This window comes from Gigantopelta aegis, chromosome 8, assembly GCF_016097555.1.
Source record: "Gigantopelta aegis isolate Gae_Host chromosome 8, Gae_host_genome, whole genome shotgun sequence".
Taxonomy (NCBI): domain Eukaryota; kingdom Metazoa; phylum Mollusca; class Gastropoda; order Neomphalida; family Peltospiridae; genus Gigantopelta; species Gigantopelta aegis.
The window spans coordinates 34,724,611-34,741,598 of NC_054706.1; the positions used below are offsets into that span (position 1 = coordinate 34,724,611).

The 16,988-nt window shown below is 32.8% G+C and overlaps 1 protein-coding gene across 2 annotated transcripts in view; it reads right to left on the reverse strand.

Annotated features, from left to right (window-relative positions):
* Positions 1 to 16,988, reverse strand: part of LOC121378667 — a 159,300-nt gene that overhangs the window by 34,417 nt on the left and 107,895 nt on the right. For both annotated transcript variants that reach the window (XM_041506945.1, XM_041506947.1), the window contains 22 exons: positions 16,636 to 16,761; positions 15,988 to 16,176; positions 15,400 to 15,528; positions 14,262 to 14,441; positions 13,830 to 13,964; positions 12,834 to 13,019; positions 11,895 to 12,014; positions 11,518 to 11,700; positions 10,317 to 10,442; positions 9,354 to 9,536; positions 8,361 to 8,480; positions 7,664 to 7,846; positions 7,061 to 7,189; positions 6,017 to 6,205; positions 5,000 to 5,128; positions 4,250 to 4,432; positions 3,858 to 3,989; positions 3,147 to 3,332; positions 2,242 to 2,364; positions 1,270 to 1,449; positions 810 to 932; positions 289 to 474 (listed from right to left, as the gene is read on the reverse strand). In XM_041506945.1, coding sequence (XP_041362879.1) covers positions 289 to 474; positions 810 to 932; positions 1,270 to 1,449; positions 2,242 to 2,364; positions 3,147 to 3,332; positions 3,858 to 3,989; positions 4,250 to 4,432; positions 5,000 to 5,128; positions 6,017 to 6,205; positions 7,061 to 7,189; positions 7,664 to 7,846; positions 8,361 to 8,480; positions 9,354 to 9,536; positions 10,317 to 10,442; positions 11,518 to 11,700; positions 11,895 to 12,014; positions 12,834 to 13,019; positions 13,830 to 13,964; positions 14,262 to 14,441; positions 15,400 to 15,528; positions 15,988 to 16,176; positions 16,636 to 16,761 — 3,420 coding nt within the window. The remainder of the gene's footprint in view (positions 1 to 288; positions 475 to 809; positions 933 to 1,269; positions 1,450 to 2,241; positions 2,365 to 3,146; positions 3,333 to 3,857; positions 3,990 to 4,249; positions 4,433 to 4,999; positions 5,129 to 6,016; positions 6,206 to 7,060; positions 7,190 to 7,663; positions 7,847 to 8,360; positions 8,481 to 9,353; positions 9,537 to 10,316; positions 10,443 to 11,517; positions 11,701 to 11,894; positions 12,015 to 12,833; positions 13,020 to 13,829; positions 13,965 to 14,261; positions 14,442 to 15,399; positions 15,529 to 15,987; positions 16,177 to 16,635; positions 16,762 to 16,988) is intronic.

Here is a 16,988-nt window from a genome sequence, read left to right on the forward strand (position 1 = left end):
ATATCTGAGATTAAAGCTTAAAAAACATAAGAACATTTAATGTCATATGGATCAATGATATTCAAACGCACATTTCAAAATGATGTTTTAATAAAAACATCTCTAACTTGATATGGATAAGGATATTCAAAAGAACATTTAAAAAAATAAAAATACCATTAAATGTCATCCAAAAGAAACATATCTGACTTGATATGAACCAATGATATTCAGTGGTGAAACAGAATCACAGTAGTTTAATTTAAGAGTAAACCACTGAAAGAAACAAACTGTTTCAAATATACTTACAGAAGTCGGATTCTTTGAGGCAGTGACTTGGACAACTCTGGTGCCCTCTGGATCAGTTTCTCTAACACTTGCAGGAAACGACGCTTGGTTGCATGTTGGGTACTGTTCTCGCCGAATGAATACTGTTAGAGTTGTGGAAGCAGTCTTTGGCGTTGGATATCCGCCGTCTGTTACTTGTATGTTGCACTGAAAGCAAGAAAATATTTATGACAAAACAAAATACTATTTTAAAAGGAAGTCAGAAAACTAGAGATCTGATGCAATTTTGTTCAGACAAATTTACTTAGAGATGCCAAAACTTAGTTTAGCAAATGTTTGTGTGAATTCTCAGATTTTGCTTTCATAATTAAGTTCCCAAATATTGCAGTGATAAATAATAAAATGGGAGTTAAATACCTAGAAATACGATTACCCAGTTGATACTTTCCACAAAATCAGACCATGCTGTCTTCCTTTGCATGACTTAACTTTCACAACTACCTTTTCACCGATAGAAGATAATGGTAAACCATTTTCCTTACCTGATATCTTGTGTCACTTAATTTTTGTAGATCAGCACCCAAGAAAATTCTTCCAGTGTTTTGGTCAAGGAAGAAGACATTTCGGCATGGATCATTTGGAGCAAAGGTGTATGTTAATTTATCCTGAAAAATAAATACACAAAATAAAAAGAGATAATAATTTCCATTTTCCTACAAACTTTCATTGAATACAAAAATTAATTCAATTATACTACATGACATTAATGAACAATATATCAATAACTCTTGTAAGTAGTCATCATTTCATGAACAAAAAAATAAAATAATAAAAAAATTAATATATATCTGCACTCTGAAATATTTTCCATCATAACTGAGTATACAAGTTAATAAATAGCATATCAATACATTTCTTAATAAGCAGCTATTAGGTGTCAACAGTGTGACACTGATAGTGATAAAGGTCAGATGAACCCATCAACCCTCAATCAATGCTCACCCCATCATTGTCTGTTGCGTTGATATCCAGAATCAAAAATCCCAACCTAGCATTATCCTGTATATTTGCAGTGTAAGGTCCACCAATAAATGGGCTGTTTGGATTCCTCTCCATGTCGATAGTCAAGGTGGTCTCTGAGTAAATATCTGGGTAGGCTGAATCGTAAGCTTGAATTTTTAACTGTAGGGAATGAAAAAAAACACAGTTATCAAAAATTTCATTACTCCAAATCATCAGCAATCAGTAAATAAAGTATTTATTATCACCATTACTATACTATATTATTAATTTGAAAGATGTATTGACGGCACACAAGAATTTAGACAATATCAGGTATAAACAGTTATATGTTAGTAGCCCCCATCAGTTGTTTAGTGATGACAAATAGTCAATAAATGATGTATATTTGTTTACTGCCTTAAAATATCAGGTTTATGTTTCCCCAGCTAAATTGTGAATATCACTACCTCAGCATCAACTGTTCTAATATTTGCCTATATTGTCTAAAGCTAACCTTCCAACTGCTATTTATATATCACACTATCAGATTATTTTACAATATCACAAACTTAGTTTAAACTTGGTTTACATTAAAACCATATAATAGTTTATGTCTTGAATTAAAACTATCTTAAAACCATACAGTAGCTAATGACTAGACTTAAATTATCTTAAAACCATACAATAGTTTATGTTTAAACATAAATTACCTTAAAACCAAACAACAGTTTATGTCTAGACTTAAATTACCTTAACACCATACAACAGTTTATGTCTAGACTTAAATTGCCTTAAAACCATACAACAGTTTATGTCTAGACCAAGTCTAAATGCAGACCTTAAATTTTTTTAAACATGCTGTCCCAAACTCTGGCTAACTACAGATACTGTAGATTTAAAGTGTGCGAGTGGCTAACTATCTATATTGTAGGTGTAAAATGTGTGAGTATGCTACAACAATGATTAACTTACTGTATATGTCAGATCTCTTCCTGTTCGCAGGTCTCTGCGTACACTGATTACACCAGTTGTTTTATCAATACTGAAGTAGTATGTGCTGAGGCCTTCACCAACCAGTCTGTATTGTAGAGAACCCTAAACACAAAGCAGTAGCCTAGTCAGAACACAGTGTCCATGGTAAACATTATAAATTCAGATGAAAAAGCACAAGGACAAATGTAGCTTGGTGTAGTAGCAAAATTCATATAAACTATGGTCGCAATAATGAAGGCAACCATCTTGTCTATCAACTCTGATAAATGCAAGCATTCTGAGCGTACTGATAAAGCAATACGTGTCACCTACTGGGCCCTAACAGATTTACATACCTCATAAGTTCGAGGCAATAACTGTCAAAAATAGGTAAATCGCCATAAAAATCAAAGTTGATAAAGCTATATATAAAATATCAGCCCAATATCTTGAAGCATTATGGAAAACTATATGGGGGACAGACAGATGTATAAACAGACAGACAGGATGGAGATGAACCCTATAGTCCCTTCTGTTTGGACCAGTAGGGGACTAATAAATGAACAAAAACTTCATGAATGAATAAATAAATGAACAAATACTTAACTATATCTCTGCACAAAAAAAAAAAACCCACCAGTTATTGAATGTTAAACTAAGCATCTATGTACACAAACGAAAAAAACCCAACAACAAAAAACATTAGTGTAGCTGATAACTGTAAGATCACTAGGACCTTACAAAAATGGATAAATCGCCATGAAAGTCAAACTTGAAAAAGCTATACACAAAATGTCAGCTCAATATCTTGAGGCATTGTGAAAAACTATATGGGGGACAGACAAATAGAACGGAGATGAAACCGTAACAGTAATAGTAATTTTCTTTGAAGTTTTTCTTCTTACCTGCACCCCACCTGTCTTGCTTGCAGTGACCTGGAACACTCTCTGGCCCACCGGTTTGTCCTCTCTCTCCGATGTTCTGTACGGACCGGAGCCAAATGTTGGAGCAGAAATGTCCTGTATAATGATGTTAATGGTGGCTGAACCAGTTCTTTCAGGCCGTCCACTGTCAACAGCATGAGCAAGCATCTAAAACAAAAAAACAACAAAAAACAATCAATCAATGAATAAAATACATATTTTGCCTGTCATACATACATACATTAAATACAAATCATTTTGTATGTACCTGTATGGTATACATAACTCCTTTGTTCCGATCCAACGCCATAAAATGTGTTGAGTGCGTTGTTAAATAAACTATTTCCTTCCTTTGTTCCGACAAGTAAATTTGCCTACATTTTGTTTCAATGACTTTAACTCTTGTAATTGTGTAAACCAGTAGATTTGTATACACGGTTTCAGCCTCTTTAATTCCTTTAAGATTTGTATGCAATGCAATGCACTGTAATTCTTTTTAAGTATATTTGTATTTGAGGGAAGATAGCTATAACATTTTGCATTGTTTTCAGCACCATACATTATAATATTATCATTTAATAATTATTACTGATACAAGAGTATAACACAGACAAACAAAGTTATCTATAACTGATTTAGTAAAAGATGTTGCTCAGTGTTTAAGGATCTATAATGCCATTATTAAACACTTACTGAAAACTGATTAGTTGCAATGTTCATGACTGGACGTCGCAAGTAAATGATTCCACTGCCAGCTTCAATGTAGAAGTATGACAAAGCATTGCCGTTGTTGTTGTCTTTTATCAGGTAGTATTTTAAAGCATCCTGCAACAAACATAAAAGTACAGTGAAAGAAACAACACCAAAAGGTTCTAATGTCAATGTATTCAAGTTTTTAATTTAGTTTGAAAGAAAATACAATTTACAAAATAATAGGTTGAAAATAAAAAATAAAAATAAAAAATAATTATTTACAGTTAGTTACTAAAACGTGATAACATAATTACATTAAATGATCCATGTTGTGCACAAAAACATACATAAGACAATTAAATAAAGTATTTACAAATCTACATATTACACACTTGATCACTGTCTGTGGCATTCAAATCCAGAACCGGAACAGCCATTGCATGGGTTTCAAATATGCTCTTAGTGTAGGTGCTGCGGTCGAACTGTGGAATGCCAGTGTTTCTGTTGACAGTAATGGTGACCGTTGCTGTATCTTGGATATCAGGTGCAGCTGTATCGTAAACAATGACCTCAAGCTGGAAGTAAACAGAATGAATCAATGAAAGGAATGTATGTTTAATTTCAAACTACAGCTATTTGGTGTCTAACACACGGTTATTTCGACAGGACAGCAATTAACACAGCAGCAATTAATGAATAAAACAGAGTACAGGAATAAAAGTTCTGTGAAACCCCTCTAAACTGGCCCGTAGGAATGGGGGGGGGGGGAAGACACACCCCCCCCACCCACTTGTGAGTCCTTTTTTAAAAATCACATTAATGTTTGCCATTGTAACCAAAATCTGATATAGAGTTTGTACCCGATCCATCAGTGCCCCCCCCCCCCCCTCCAAAAGTCATTCCTGATCTAGTAAAACATCCAGTTTACAGAGGGCCTGGTTTTGAGGGGTTTCACTGTTTCATCTATTCGTTCGCCAGTTTCAGAATGAAGAATACTGTGTGATTTCATCATGAACTTCCTCATGCCAGTTACACCCATGAAATCAGAATGATGTAACTAACTGCCAGGTTCACAACATTTTCCAGACTGTTAAACACGTATTACAAGAAGTTAAAACGTTTTCTACAACTCTTGTGCATACCTCATATTTTGTGTTAGCTAATCCATCCAGTTTAAGATCACGGGTGATGTTTATGAATCGTGTAGTCCCGTCAATGGCAAAGTATGTCCGAGCTGGGTAGATACCAATTGCCTCATAAACAAGCGAGCCCTGAATAAAAGAAAACAAAAGTACAGAATTAAAATACTATTTGTTAGTGTACAGTGTACAATGTGTTACTACAAGGTACATGTAGTCCGTCCCATCCTCCTACAAAAATATTTTTTGTAAATAATTTCAGTTTGGTTTGAGGTAAGAAGAAAAGTGAAAGTGTTTTAGATACAACAAAAAATACTATTTTTGGGTGCAATTTAGAAAACAATCGTCCAAGAATAAATAACTTGTAGTAAATTTCATAGTATAAAAAAGGTGTTCCCTGTGGGAAGGATTATAAATTACTAACTGCCTTATAAAGAAATATACTCTAACCCTGAACAACAGACACAAACTATAGAGTTAAACTTCTATTCACGTACATGTGTACATATTATATTACTACAAAATACATGCATAAATAATAAACAGTTGAGACAAAATAGTAATATTTAATTAATAAATGATGTGATGAACTGTTCGAATAACAGTTCTTTGTTATATTCCTATTTTACTAGCAGCAGGCAAACTAAAGTGCTATACTTTTTCCTTTTCTTTTGAAGTTTTAGTTCCCCTTAACACACCTATGCTGAGTTTGTTTGCAAGTGTGCTTGAAATAAAACTGGATAAAGGCATGTCATTTACAGTAACACTTAAAAGCTACATTTGTATTTGGGACAAGAAATTAAATCAAAGTGGGAACAATTTAAAATTATATTTGTATTGGTCGGGGATCATTAATAGACATCTATTATGTTTGACTGAATGTTTTTAATAGAATTATTGGCAAAGGGTAGGAACTAAAGTTAGTCCTCCATATTCAGAACATTACTACCAAAATCTGATGGGTTACTTTCCAGTTTGGTGTAAAAGACTGTGTGGAACTGTGGTGGCTAAAGTACTAACCTGTACATTGGTATCTGAAGCCGATACACCCCGGAATATTACTGATCCTACTTGCTGGCTTTCATCTATTGTGACAGTGTAATGTTTCTGTCCAAAGACTGGACGTGATGTGTCTACTTCAATTCTGACGGTGACAGAAACCGTGTTGGAGCATGGCAGAATGATTCTATCTGTGGCACGGATGCTGAACTACAAACAAAACATGCATTAGTCAAGTAGGGCAAATAAAATTCATTACATAAAGATTCCAACATACATATCAGAAAATAAACTTCACTGGTGAATTTAAGTTAATTAAAATATTAAAGTCAAATCCAATTTCTACTCTACTATTTCAATTTTGAGATGTATAATTATAAACAAACCTAAAAAAAAGTTTCTTTTAAAAATTAATTTGTTGGTCCTATCTTTAACTATTAGTCAGTGTTCGAGATTAAAAATTTTGGGCAGTATCCCAGTTGGATACTAACATTTCAAAATCTGGTATCTCACCTGAGAATTTAGTATTATATGGCATCCCTGTGGGATACTGGGTTCTTGAAGTCTGGTATCCAAAATTAAATTCTGGTATCCCCAGGATATCGGGATACCTTTAATCTCGAACACTGTTAGTATATTACTTGAATGTGGATGAAACAAGGAGATAAAAACAGATAGACAAAATGGCATTTATCTTTCAATCTTGTACTCATAACCAACTAAGATACTTACCTCATAAAAATAGAACTCTACAAATGACATTGTGATTGTTATTAATTGATTTGGTTAACTTTCGCTTTCATTTTCAAATAATGAGAAATACTATAACAAGCTTTAAAAGAAATAATATTTTACAAAGAAATAATGTTGGCTTGCTCAATAAAAAAATTCAAATTCATACGCAAATTTAATAAAGATATACCATCTATACCTGTGTTTAACATATTACTGACCGAAAGCATTGGTCAGATTAGCAAATAACACATTTGGTCGAGCAAAGAGAATCAACCCTACAAACATTGTACCTCTAAGGTAAGTTGTATGGACATAAACTACAAAACTTACAGTAAATGGCCCTTGCTGAGGTGGAAGATTTTTCACGGATTTGATGAGGAAGATTTCTCCAGTCTTGCTGTTCAGGAAGAAGTATTCTCCTTCATTTGATGTTGTCTCCATGGTGTACGTAGGTGAATCCTGTGAAGGAAAACAAAATGTTTATTAAGATTTAGCAACCTCCATGGAAATGATCTCCTTTTTGTCATTTAACATCTGATCTTAGTAATGGAAAGAAGTAGAGGTATGCCCCCCCCCCCCCCCCCCCCATTCCCTTGCATTAGGTAATAGGTATTTTACATTTCTCTCTTTGTTTTTCATAATTACACACATCTCATCAGTGTCCTGTTTGAATTTTATGTCTTATAATTATACCCATGTTCTTTGTTAATTTCAACAGAAAGAAAGAGAGTCTGTCATTGTGTTCCACTCTAGAATACAGTTTGATCAGCTTCATTTTTTAGTATATGGAGGAGTTCATGCAAAGAATCATTTTGTTTTATGAAGCATTTATGAGGACAAATGCATTCCTACAATACAAAACTATCCACTATCCTGGACAGTGAAAGGGTAAAGTACAAACACATCTAACAACTGAATATACAGTATACTTACATTGTCCGAGTCCGATGCTGTAACTTGACCAATCTTTGTACCACGTGGGGTGTCATCATTGATTGAGAAAGATTCAAATGATTTTGTGAATGTAGGACAGCCTGGATTGATGGACACACTTATTGGCACGGTGGCCGTGACTCGCACACTTGGTATGGCAGTGTCATACACAGCAATTGCCAGCTGAATGTGAAAATCATAAGAGACATTTTACAGTAGAAGGAAATGAAAAAAATATAAAATTCAAGCCATTGTTTAAAAACAACAATAACAACAATGATAAGCATCAGTTGAAGTGCATCCAGATTTCAAACTGAACAATAACTAGAATAAGCATCAAGATTTCAAACTGTCAGCTTCGAAGTGTACATTTAACTACTTCTGCATATGAATTCTCAAACCAAAATGACAAAACTGTTAGCATATGTCATTTCTTTTTATAAATGATCACAAATAATGATGAAAACAGTGACAATACAGTGGTATAAATTATCATGAGATTGACCCAAGATAAAGATGACAGTTATAACTAATCATAATGCTACCACAAACATAAGCAAAAACCATTGTTAACCATTACTATCTTAAAGTGTACTATTTAAACTGAACATGAAGTTTTGTAAAGGCCTTAAGAGAATGAGAGGGCAGAGCCACAGATATTTAAAACAATTACTGCCATTGTGCATTATGCTCTTACATTATACTGCCTTTCTGGGTATGATCCAAGACTGTTACGCAATACAATATCTCCCGTTTCATTCACTCTGAAGAAGAAAGGTGCAGGAAAATCTCCGACCACTTCATATGCCAAGTTCCCCTGTAAATAAAAAAGGTAAACAAATAATATTTAAAGCAGGTTGCCTTCATGATTTTTCTCCTAATCAGGATACACATTTAATAATTTTCTAGCACCGATTGTCACTAGTAATTTCAAGATAATTTTGAAACTAAAATATACAGGAAACTATATTCATTCAATAAGTTTTCTATTTAGATTAAAATACAGGTTATTGTTTTTTTTCTATGCTTAGTAGGATACGTACAGTGAGAAATGTACAGTGGTGTAAAGCCACTTTCACATGTAGATGGCATCTGGCATGTGGCAGCCGCAAAATCATGCATTTTATATTACATGCCATAGGACATAAACTGGGTATATGTAAATGACTTTCTTACACACCTGTTAGTGAGAACATCATGCCTTAGTTTTGATAACACATGGGTTGTTAACACATGTATGTGTGTTAACAATTTCAAGACATACGACTGGCGGCTCCTTGGTGATGACCAGGTCACCTGTGCCATGCATCCAATGAAAAACAACACGGTGAAAATAGATTACACTGTGACATATAGTTAACCTGACAATCATGTGTCTGTGATGCAACGGCTGTAAATAACTTTTAGTCGAAAAAGATGTTAAAATTTGCTTAAAACCTGGTTTTTGAGGATATGAAAGAAATAGAATAATACATTTGTGTCCGTTAGAAACCACTTATCTCACAACTTGTCATTTAAAAACGTATCAAACTCGCTTTCGCTCGTTAGATACGTAAAATAACTTGTTGTGAGATAAATGATATCTAATGACCACTCATGTATTATTTTTTATGTACATGCTGCATGCAAGTGAAAAGTGTCCTAACTTTTGCACCTAAAACAAAAGAACATTGATGAGTAGGACACTTACAATTTGGTTGTTATCTCTTGCTGAAACTTTGTACAGACTTTTGCCGACCGCATCCTTCTCATCAGCACTGGCAAAGTATGGCTGGCCAAGGAATTGTGGTCGTTCATCTCTTTTCACATCAACAATAACTGTTGTGGGCACAAGGCGTGGAGGGTCTCTTTGGTCACTAATTTCCACTTGGAACTGAAACAGCACAATGTTAGTTAAATTTGTTATATTTAAAAACATTTTATTAGCTCCCCACACACACACATACACAAACAATTAAGTTTTATCAAAGCAAGGTTCGAGAGAAATGAATCACTGACTTAAAAATATAATTAATATATAAAATGTTTCAGATTTTATTGACTTTCGAAGATTTAATCAATATAATAAACACAATACAGGGATAAACAACAAATTGACTACACTTCTGTTAAGACTGTTTTCAGCAATATAGATATTTAATTTTTTTAAATTCCAAGTAAAAATAAAATTGATCTCAACAAGAACTTTAATACAGATTATTACATGAGTGGAAATACTAATTTATTATCCACATAGTTTAATATATTCAGGGCAATATAACCAGTATGACCCACATGTGTCATAGTGATTCCACGTGCACCATGAATGACGTAATTTTGTGAAGTAAAGTCAACTTAATGCGACTTCCTCAATGTAAACGCTTGCCAAAAATGATGTCATTTTGGAAAATGATGTCGTTTCTTTTTAGTTATGTTTCAAACGTTTTGACATGATCCTAGCTTGTTACAAATAAAAATAATATTTTGGATAATGCGGATAATAAAGAAATTATTACACTCGCTTCCGCTCGGGTAATACAATAACCCTGACACTTGTTTCGTAAAATCAATATGAAACACAAGCTTGTATAATAATCTCTATTTAAAGACCAAGTTTGGGAATTATTTTATTCCATTAGTGAGAGACTTTTGTAAATTTTGTGCCAATTCTTACCTGGTATTGAGTGTCAATCTTGTTTAAGTAAAGCCCTCTCCTAATGTAGATGATGCCAGATCTGTCATTAATGAAGAAGTATGTTTCACTCTTACCATCCGGAATAAGTCGGTATCGAACAGTGTCCTGCAAAAATTACAAAATTCTCATCATTTATTACTCACCGATATTCCAATATTAAGCTATTTAATTCAGAAAAGTAAATTCTTCAAATAAAATACTATTTCTTAACTTAAGCTTGTATATAATCAATAGATATAGATAAATCAGGGATTCTAGATTATGGTAGCCCTAACTCCCATAGCCAGTGATATTCAATGTTAGCATAGTAAATACCTACTATTGCCATGCCTGATGGCTAGTGAAAAACACAGAAGTTGTCAAATGCTGTATTTAAGTGTATTTTGTAAATATGAATATCCTGCCCCAACCACCCAATCAAAGGGTCTTTAAGCTCTATCTCCTTCTTTAGGGGCACATATCTGATTATTCCTATTAGTAAAATTGTATTTACTTAAAGTAGGGCTAGTAAATATTTAATCATGGCTAGTACATTTTTAAAATCACTGATCCCATGGCTAGTGGATTTTTATAAAAATTCTAGAAGCCCTGGATAAATAAATAAGATTGATAGCTAAACAGACAGATACATGTGTATATAGATCATGGTGCAATGAAACAGTTTGTCTTTGGAATTATTGTAAACAGAACATAACATCCACCAGATACACAGGAGTTAAGTAACATGTTAACCCTTTTAAAAGTTATTTTTGGTTCGAGCAGGTTTTTTTTCGGTAAGAGCTTGTCCAGACTGAGTTTACTTTAAGATTTTAATTTTTTTACTGCTACATGCCTAAGTTGTTTGTCATTTTACCAGTTTTTCAGAACAATCAAGAAGCATTTATCCGTCATAATTTACAATAACTGTCAGACTGTCATTTAATTCATTATATATAGTTGTTGAATAAACTAGGCAGATTTTCAGGGTGTAATTTTACATTTTTGTCACGCTGTTTACAAAGGAATCAGACCAGTTTTTACCGCATATAATAAACTAATCTTTATTATAAGGGATTTTGTGAAGGGTTATAACTCCAAACGAAGGGATACAACTCTAGTGTAAAAGCCAGTCATGTAAATGCATGAGCCATCTATGGCCGATATCATCTGGAATGGGTTAAAGCACTATTTTCATACTCACCCCATCATCATCTGTTGCATTGATATTAAGAATGGCAGTGCCTGATGTTGTGTATTCAAACACAGTTGCCCTATATGGACCATCAATGAATCGTGGTGGATTCAGATTTCTGTTGACATAGATTGTCACAACGGCAGTTCCATTACTTCGTGGGTAGAAATCATCATATGCTAACACCACCATCTGCAAAATGTGCATAAACATGAAGAACATTTAACCAAGGATCAAAGTATCAATACAAAACAAAAAACATGTAATGCACTTTAGTGAATGCTACTCTAAATGATATTACATTTAAAACTGAATGATAACTCCAAGGTATTTGGTTTGGAAATATTTACTCTGCATTTAACATATAAACAAACATAAACACTCACATCAAATCGTGAAACTGTTGTTGCTACAAGTGGTGTCCTAACACGAATGCTTCCACTTTGATCAATTAGGAAATATGCATTGGCCATTCCATCACCAGAAATCATATACACCAGCTTGCCCTAAAGGAAAACAAAATGGATATTTATGTGACAAACTATAAATAACACATTTTTAAAGGAAACATATTATATATTCTTGTGCGCAATACACTCATGCAATACATATTTGTATATTGGTAAAAGCTGTTCTTGTAAATGGAAGATCAATCTGTACCAACAAATACATGTGTGTATTAACAGCAATCAAATGTAACTATAGTAATTAAATATAATGATTCATTAGAAAGTTAATTTGTTTTCTTGTATATTTAATCTTTACTTTCCATGTTATTTCAAATATTTTATTTATATTTTAAATCAGTAGATAATAGTACTCAGATTTTTGTACGCATTCATTTAAAATAGACTTTTGATGGAGTATACAAAGTAAAAATCACAACAATGAATCTAAGATGCAGACATTTCAAGTGTAATTTTGATTCACTTATGTGGATTTCAGGTTTGTGGAACTGTAAAAAACTGTAATTATTGGCCAGACAGTTTAGTAAATATGATATCCACTAGCCTACAGATATTATTACCAGTATAAGATTTTTTTATTCTTACATTTTATGAACCTTTTTCCATATCACATTCAATACCAATAATAAAAAAAAATTATGACCCAGCCAACAGGCTAGTGGAGTTTTGGGTAATGACTTGTCCAGCAATTGTTTTCCTTTTCAGATGAATGAAAAAGTGAACTTGCAAGGCCCTGGGATCAGAAAATTAATACAGCTCATCAAACTACAGTTTCAATGACCATGACATCATCTTATCACTTAAGCAACATTAATTTTATTTAACAAGTGTTCTGAATATTAATTATATCAATCTTACCTTTTGCAACGGGTCAATTGCTCTAACAGTCTCAATGGATGTATTAACAGGGGTTGTTTCAGGAATATTCACAACAATAGTAGGTCTGTTGAATTGTGGTGGTCCCAAATCTCTTTCTATGGTAATAAGCACATCGACTTCACCAATATTTGGAGGTCGGCCATCATCAACAGCTTCCACTGTAAACTGAAATACAAACAAAGTACACAGGGTTATTTACTTAATGAAGTAACCTCACTGGTAACCTCATATAATACAATGGTAACACTAGAACCTGAAAAAAGCAAAGAAGTATAGATTCTTATTTCATTCCTCCACACCTGAAAAAACAACAAACAGAAAACAAAAACAAAATGCCCTTCACAAAACCCAAACCAAACCAAACCAACCATCCATCCAACCAACCAACCAACCAACCAACCAACCAACCAAACAACCAACCAACCAACCAAACAACCATCTAGAATAGTACTGAATAGTAAAAAGACAAATCAATCTATATAACAGATTTTTAAGTCTCTACTAACCCTACACTCTCAACGTTTAGAAAGATCACTGATCAAAACTTGTTAACATAATAATAACAGCAAAAATTTACCAAAAACATCGACTGGCTGTTAATTAATTTTGTTTAGTATATCAAAGCATTTCAGTTAGGAAAGGCATATTTCTAAATGGCCCAATCAAACACTGTTAAACACTTGTTGGAATGTTGGAATCCAAAAATAATTTCTAATTTTAATTAGAAGTTACAATTCTCAAATTACAAACATTTTGTCATAAGGCTAGAACCTTAAGAAGCTTCACTGTAATTTATTCTTGATTAAAAACTAGATTTTTCAGTTTAGTTCTCAGAACTTTGTTTTTCACTGATGCAAAGTAATATAAAGTTTTAACATATGGCAAAAGATGTAAACAAAATACATATAAAAAATACATACCAACTTATGGAACTTTACAGTGCTATAAATGTATGTGAAAAAAAGTGCAACTTACTCTGTAGAGATTCTTTGGTCTTGTTTTGCGAAGATCTTTACTGACATATATGATTCCTTGAATGCTTGAAATGAAGAAGAATTCACGTGCTTCTGCCCCAGGACCATCATTTTTGATTCTATACACAACGTTATCCTGGAAGTAGAGTAAACGATATAATTTAATGTTCTGAATCTTCTGATTTCAGTTATTCTTACGAAATGTCAATCATTTTTAATTAGATTATTTTGATAATAAAGCAGTTATTGAGTGCTGATGTGACAAATATTCTGTAATCAACAAATAAGACAGGTGAAAGATTAAAAAAAAAATATATATATTTTCAATTATTAATAAAAGTCAACTTTCAGTGTGACAACATTCTAAATATTGAGTTTCTGATATTTTATTTATTTGTGCAATTGCTTTAAACTTCAAACTCCTCATACTTACACCATCAGGGTCGGTGGCATTAACTTGCAACACTGAACCACCTTGTCCGAAGTTTTCTGGAATACTTATGGAATAGGTCTGTGAAAAGCTTGGGCGATTTGGATTCAGAATCACTTCAATCTGTACAGTTTCTCCTGTCCGTAATTTTTTGTTATTGGTGTTGTATGCTTCAACTCGTATCTTTATTTAAAAAAAACACAAGAACATAAGAATTAATAAGTAACAATCATTTTGATGAATTTCAATGACTTGTTTTTTTTTTTTTTTTTTTTTAATTTAAATATTTTATTCACCATCTTCAATATGTAACAATATTTTACATAGTACATTTTACAAAGTGTCACCAGCATCAAAGGCAAGTTATTGTAGTGACATCTACCGATTCATATCCCAAGATATACCGTAATACAAACAATGTGTTTCTGTCTAGACTGGTTCAAGCTGCAAGGACAGATTTGACCAGATATCCCATTTGTTCAGAAATTCTTCATATTTATTTTTTATTACAGTATGATATTCAATCTAAAATATAATATTTGTGTATACATGTATTATGTTTCAAATGCTCAAAAAAAACTTCTCTATTACTAACAATTAACCACTAATACACTGTCTTGGACAAACAGCCCAGATAGCTGAAATGTTTGCCCAGAATAGTGTTCTTGAACATTAATTGGATAGGATCATGAAAATACGTATAAAATGAAATTAATGTAGTTGAATGCTAAAATCAATTCCGAACAGTTTTACCTATAAAATAAACTTCTTCCATAGTAAAACTGAATATTTAATGTCATTTAGGATAAAGAGGAACAGCCTTTGAAAACATAAAATTGGACATTATCTATCGTCTTTATCAGATTTACCACTGCATGTAAACAATGTTTTATTTCTTTTTGCAACCAATTTACTCATGTGTCCTACTACATAAAAAGGGGCCTAGCGTGTTACGCAGACTTTTTCGGCAATGGAATAAAATGTATACACATATATGCATTTACATCATATATTTTAATTAAAAAATAATTTTTTAATCTGCGTACCTGCGTATATGGAAGCTAGGCCCCTGATAAAGTTATTGTTACAGACAAATTTAATAGTTTAATACATAAAGGATCTACATGACTGTCATAATTACCATGTACTGGGATGCCTTGGTTTGATCCTCCAGTAGATTCCTAGTAAGAGTGATTGCTCCAGTCGTTTCATTTATTCTGAAGAAGTTTGGAGCTGGGTACACACCAACAATTTCATATCTGACTTGACCCTGGTAAAAGATTCAAAATATAAAACAATTAATTAATTCTTAAAAGAAAAAAAATAATCAAGAAAAATAGAATAAATATTAACTAAATAATAATAACAACACATATGGTCATACAATGAGACCAATCAACAAAACATATTAGATTAATCAGAAATAAACTTTAAAACAAAGATACAAATTCTTACGAAGATGTCGAGTACAAATTCACATGAGCAGCCAAGAAAACAATATTAAGACTAATACACACACGCATGCACGCACGTGCACACACACACACTCACTCACTCACACACACACACACACACACACACACACACACACTCACTCACTCACTCACTCACTCACTCACTCACTCACTCACTCACTCACACACATAAAATATTATACAAAACAAAAATAATACAGCCAAATATGTTTAACATTTTTAAAGCAACATTTTATCTGTAAAAGACAACTTGCCTGGTTAACATCTGGATCAATAGCACTAACATTGTACACGAAGGTGTTAACCGGATACGTCACTTTTATTGTTTTACTGTATGGTGTTTGTTGGAAGACAGGTGGCTGGTCGGTTTGTACTCGAGAAATCTCAATTGTTACGTAACCCGTAGTATTACGTCCTCTGCCATCACTAGCCATAACACCAATCTGAAGAAGACAGAATAACAATTAGAGGACATACAATTACTATGTAATAAGATGAATATATACAAGTGCAAAAATAGTTCTTATGCACCAAATAAAATGGTCTCAAACCAACTGCAAAGTCTGTAAATGGTTGATAGTTGTAACTCGTGTGAACACACCATAATTGTGCAGATCATCTCAGAATTATTTATAAATGACCAATAAAGAATTTCTGGAAAACAATTAGATTTTTTCCATCATTACTGTCAAACATACACCTTGAGCAACACATAAAATGGAACATTTTTCTGTGAGTATTTATTTTTCTATTTAAAAAAGTGTATTTATTAATTTATTAACAAATTTCACATAAAAAATATACTTAATTAATATGCTTCTGGAACATATTTTATCTTTAAGGTCTACATTATACAGCTATATTCGGAAACTTTACAATAATCACATTAAATAATGACATACCTCATAGTATTTCTCTGGTGCATTTGTTAACAGGTCATTCGTCTTCACAATTCCCGTCTCCAGATTCATATAGAAGTACAAATCCCAACCTTGAGTTTTGAACGTGATTTGATATGTGACTTTATCCTGAAAAGAAATGAAACAAATAATAAAGAAAAACAAAAACAAAATTTAAACACAATTCATTATTATGTGCAGTAATCCCCACTTTACGAATGATAGTCCAACATTTCAGATTTCATTTACCAGCCCTATAATTAAGGAATACAAGTTTGTCATAGCAAACACTAAACCATTCAAATTTCAACATCCACAAACCTGAACTAATCATAATTGAAATTAAAATGTGCCAA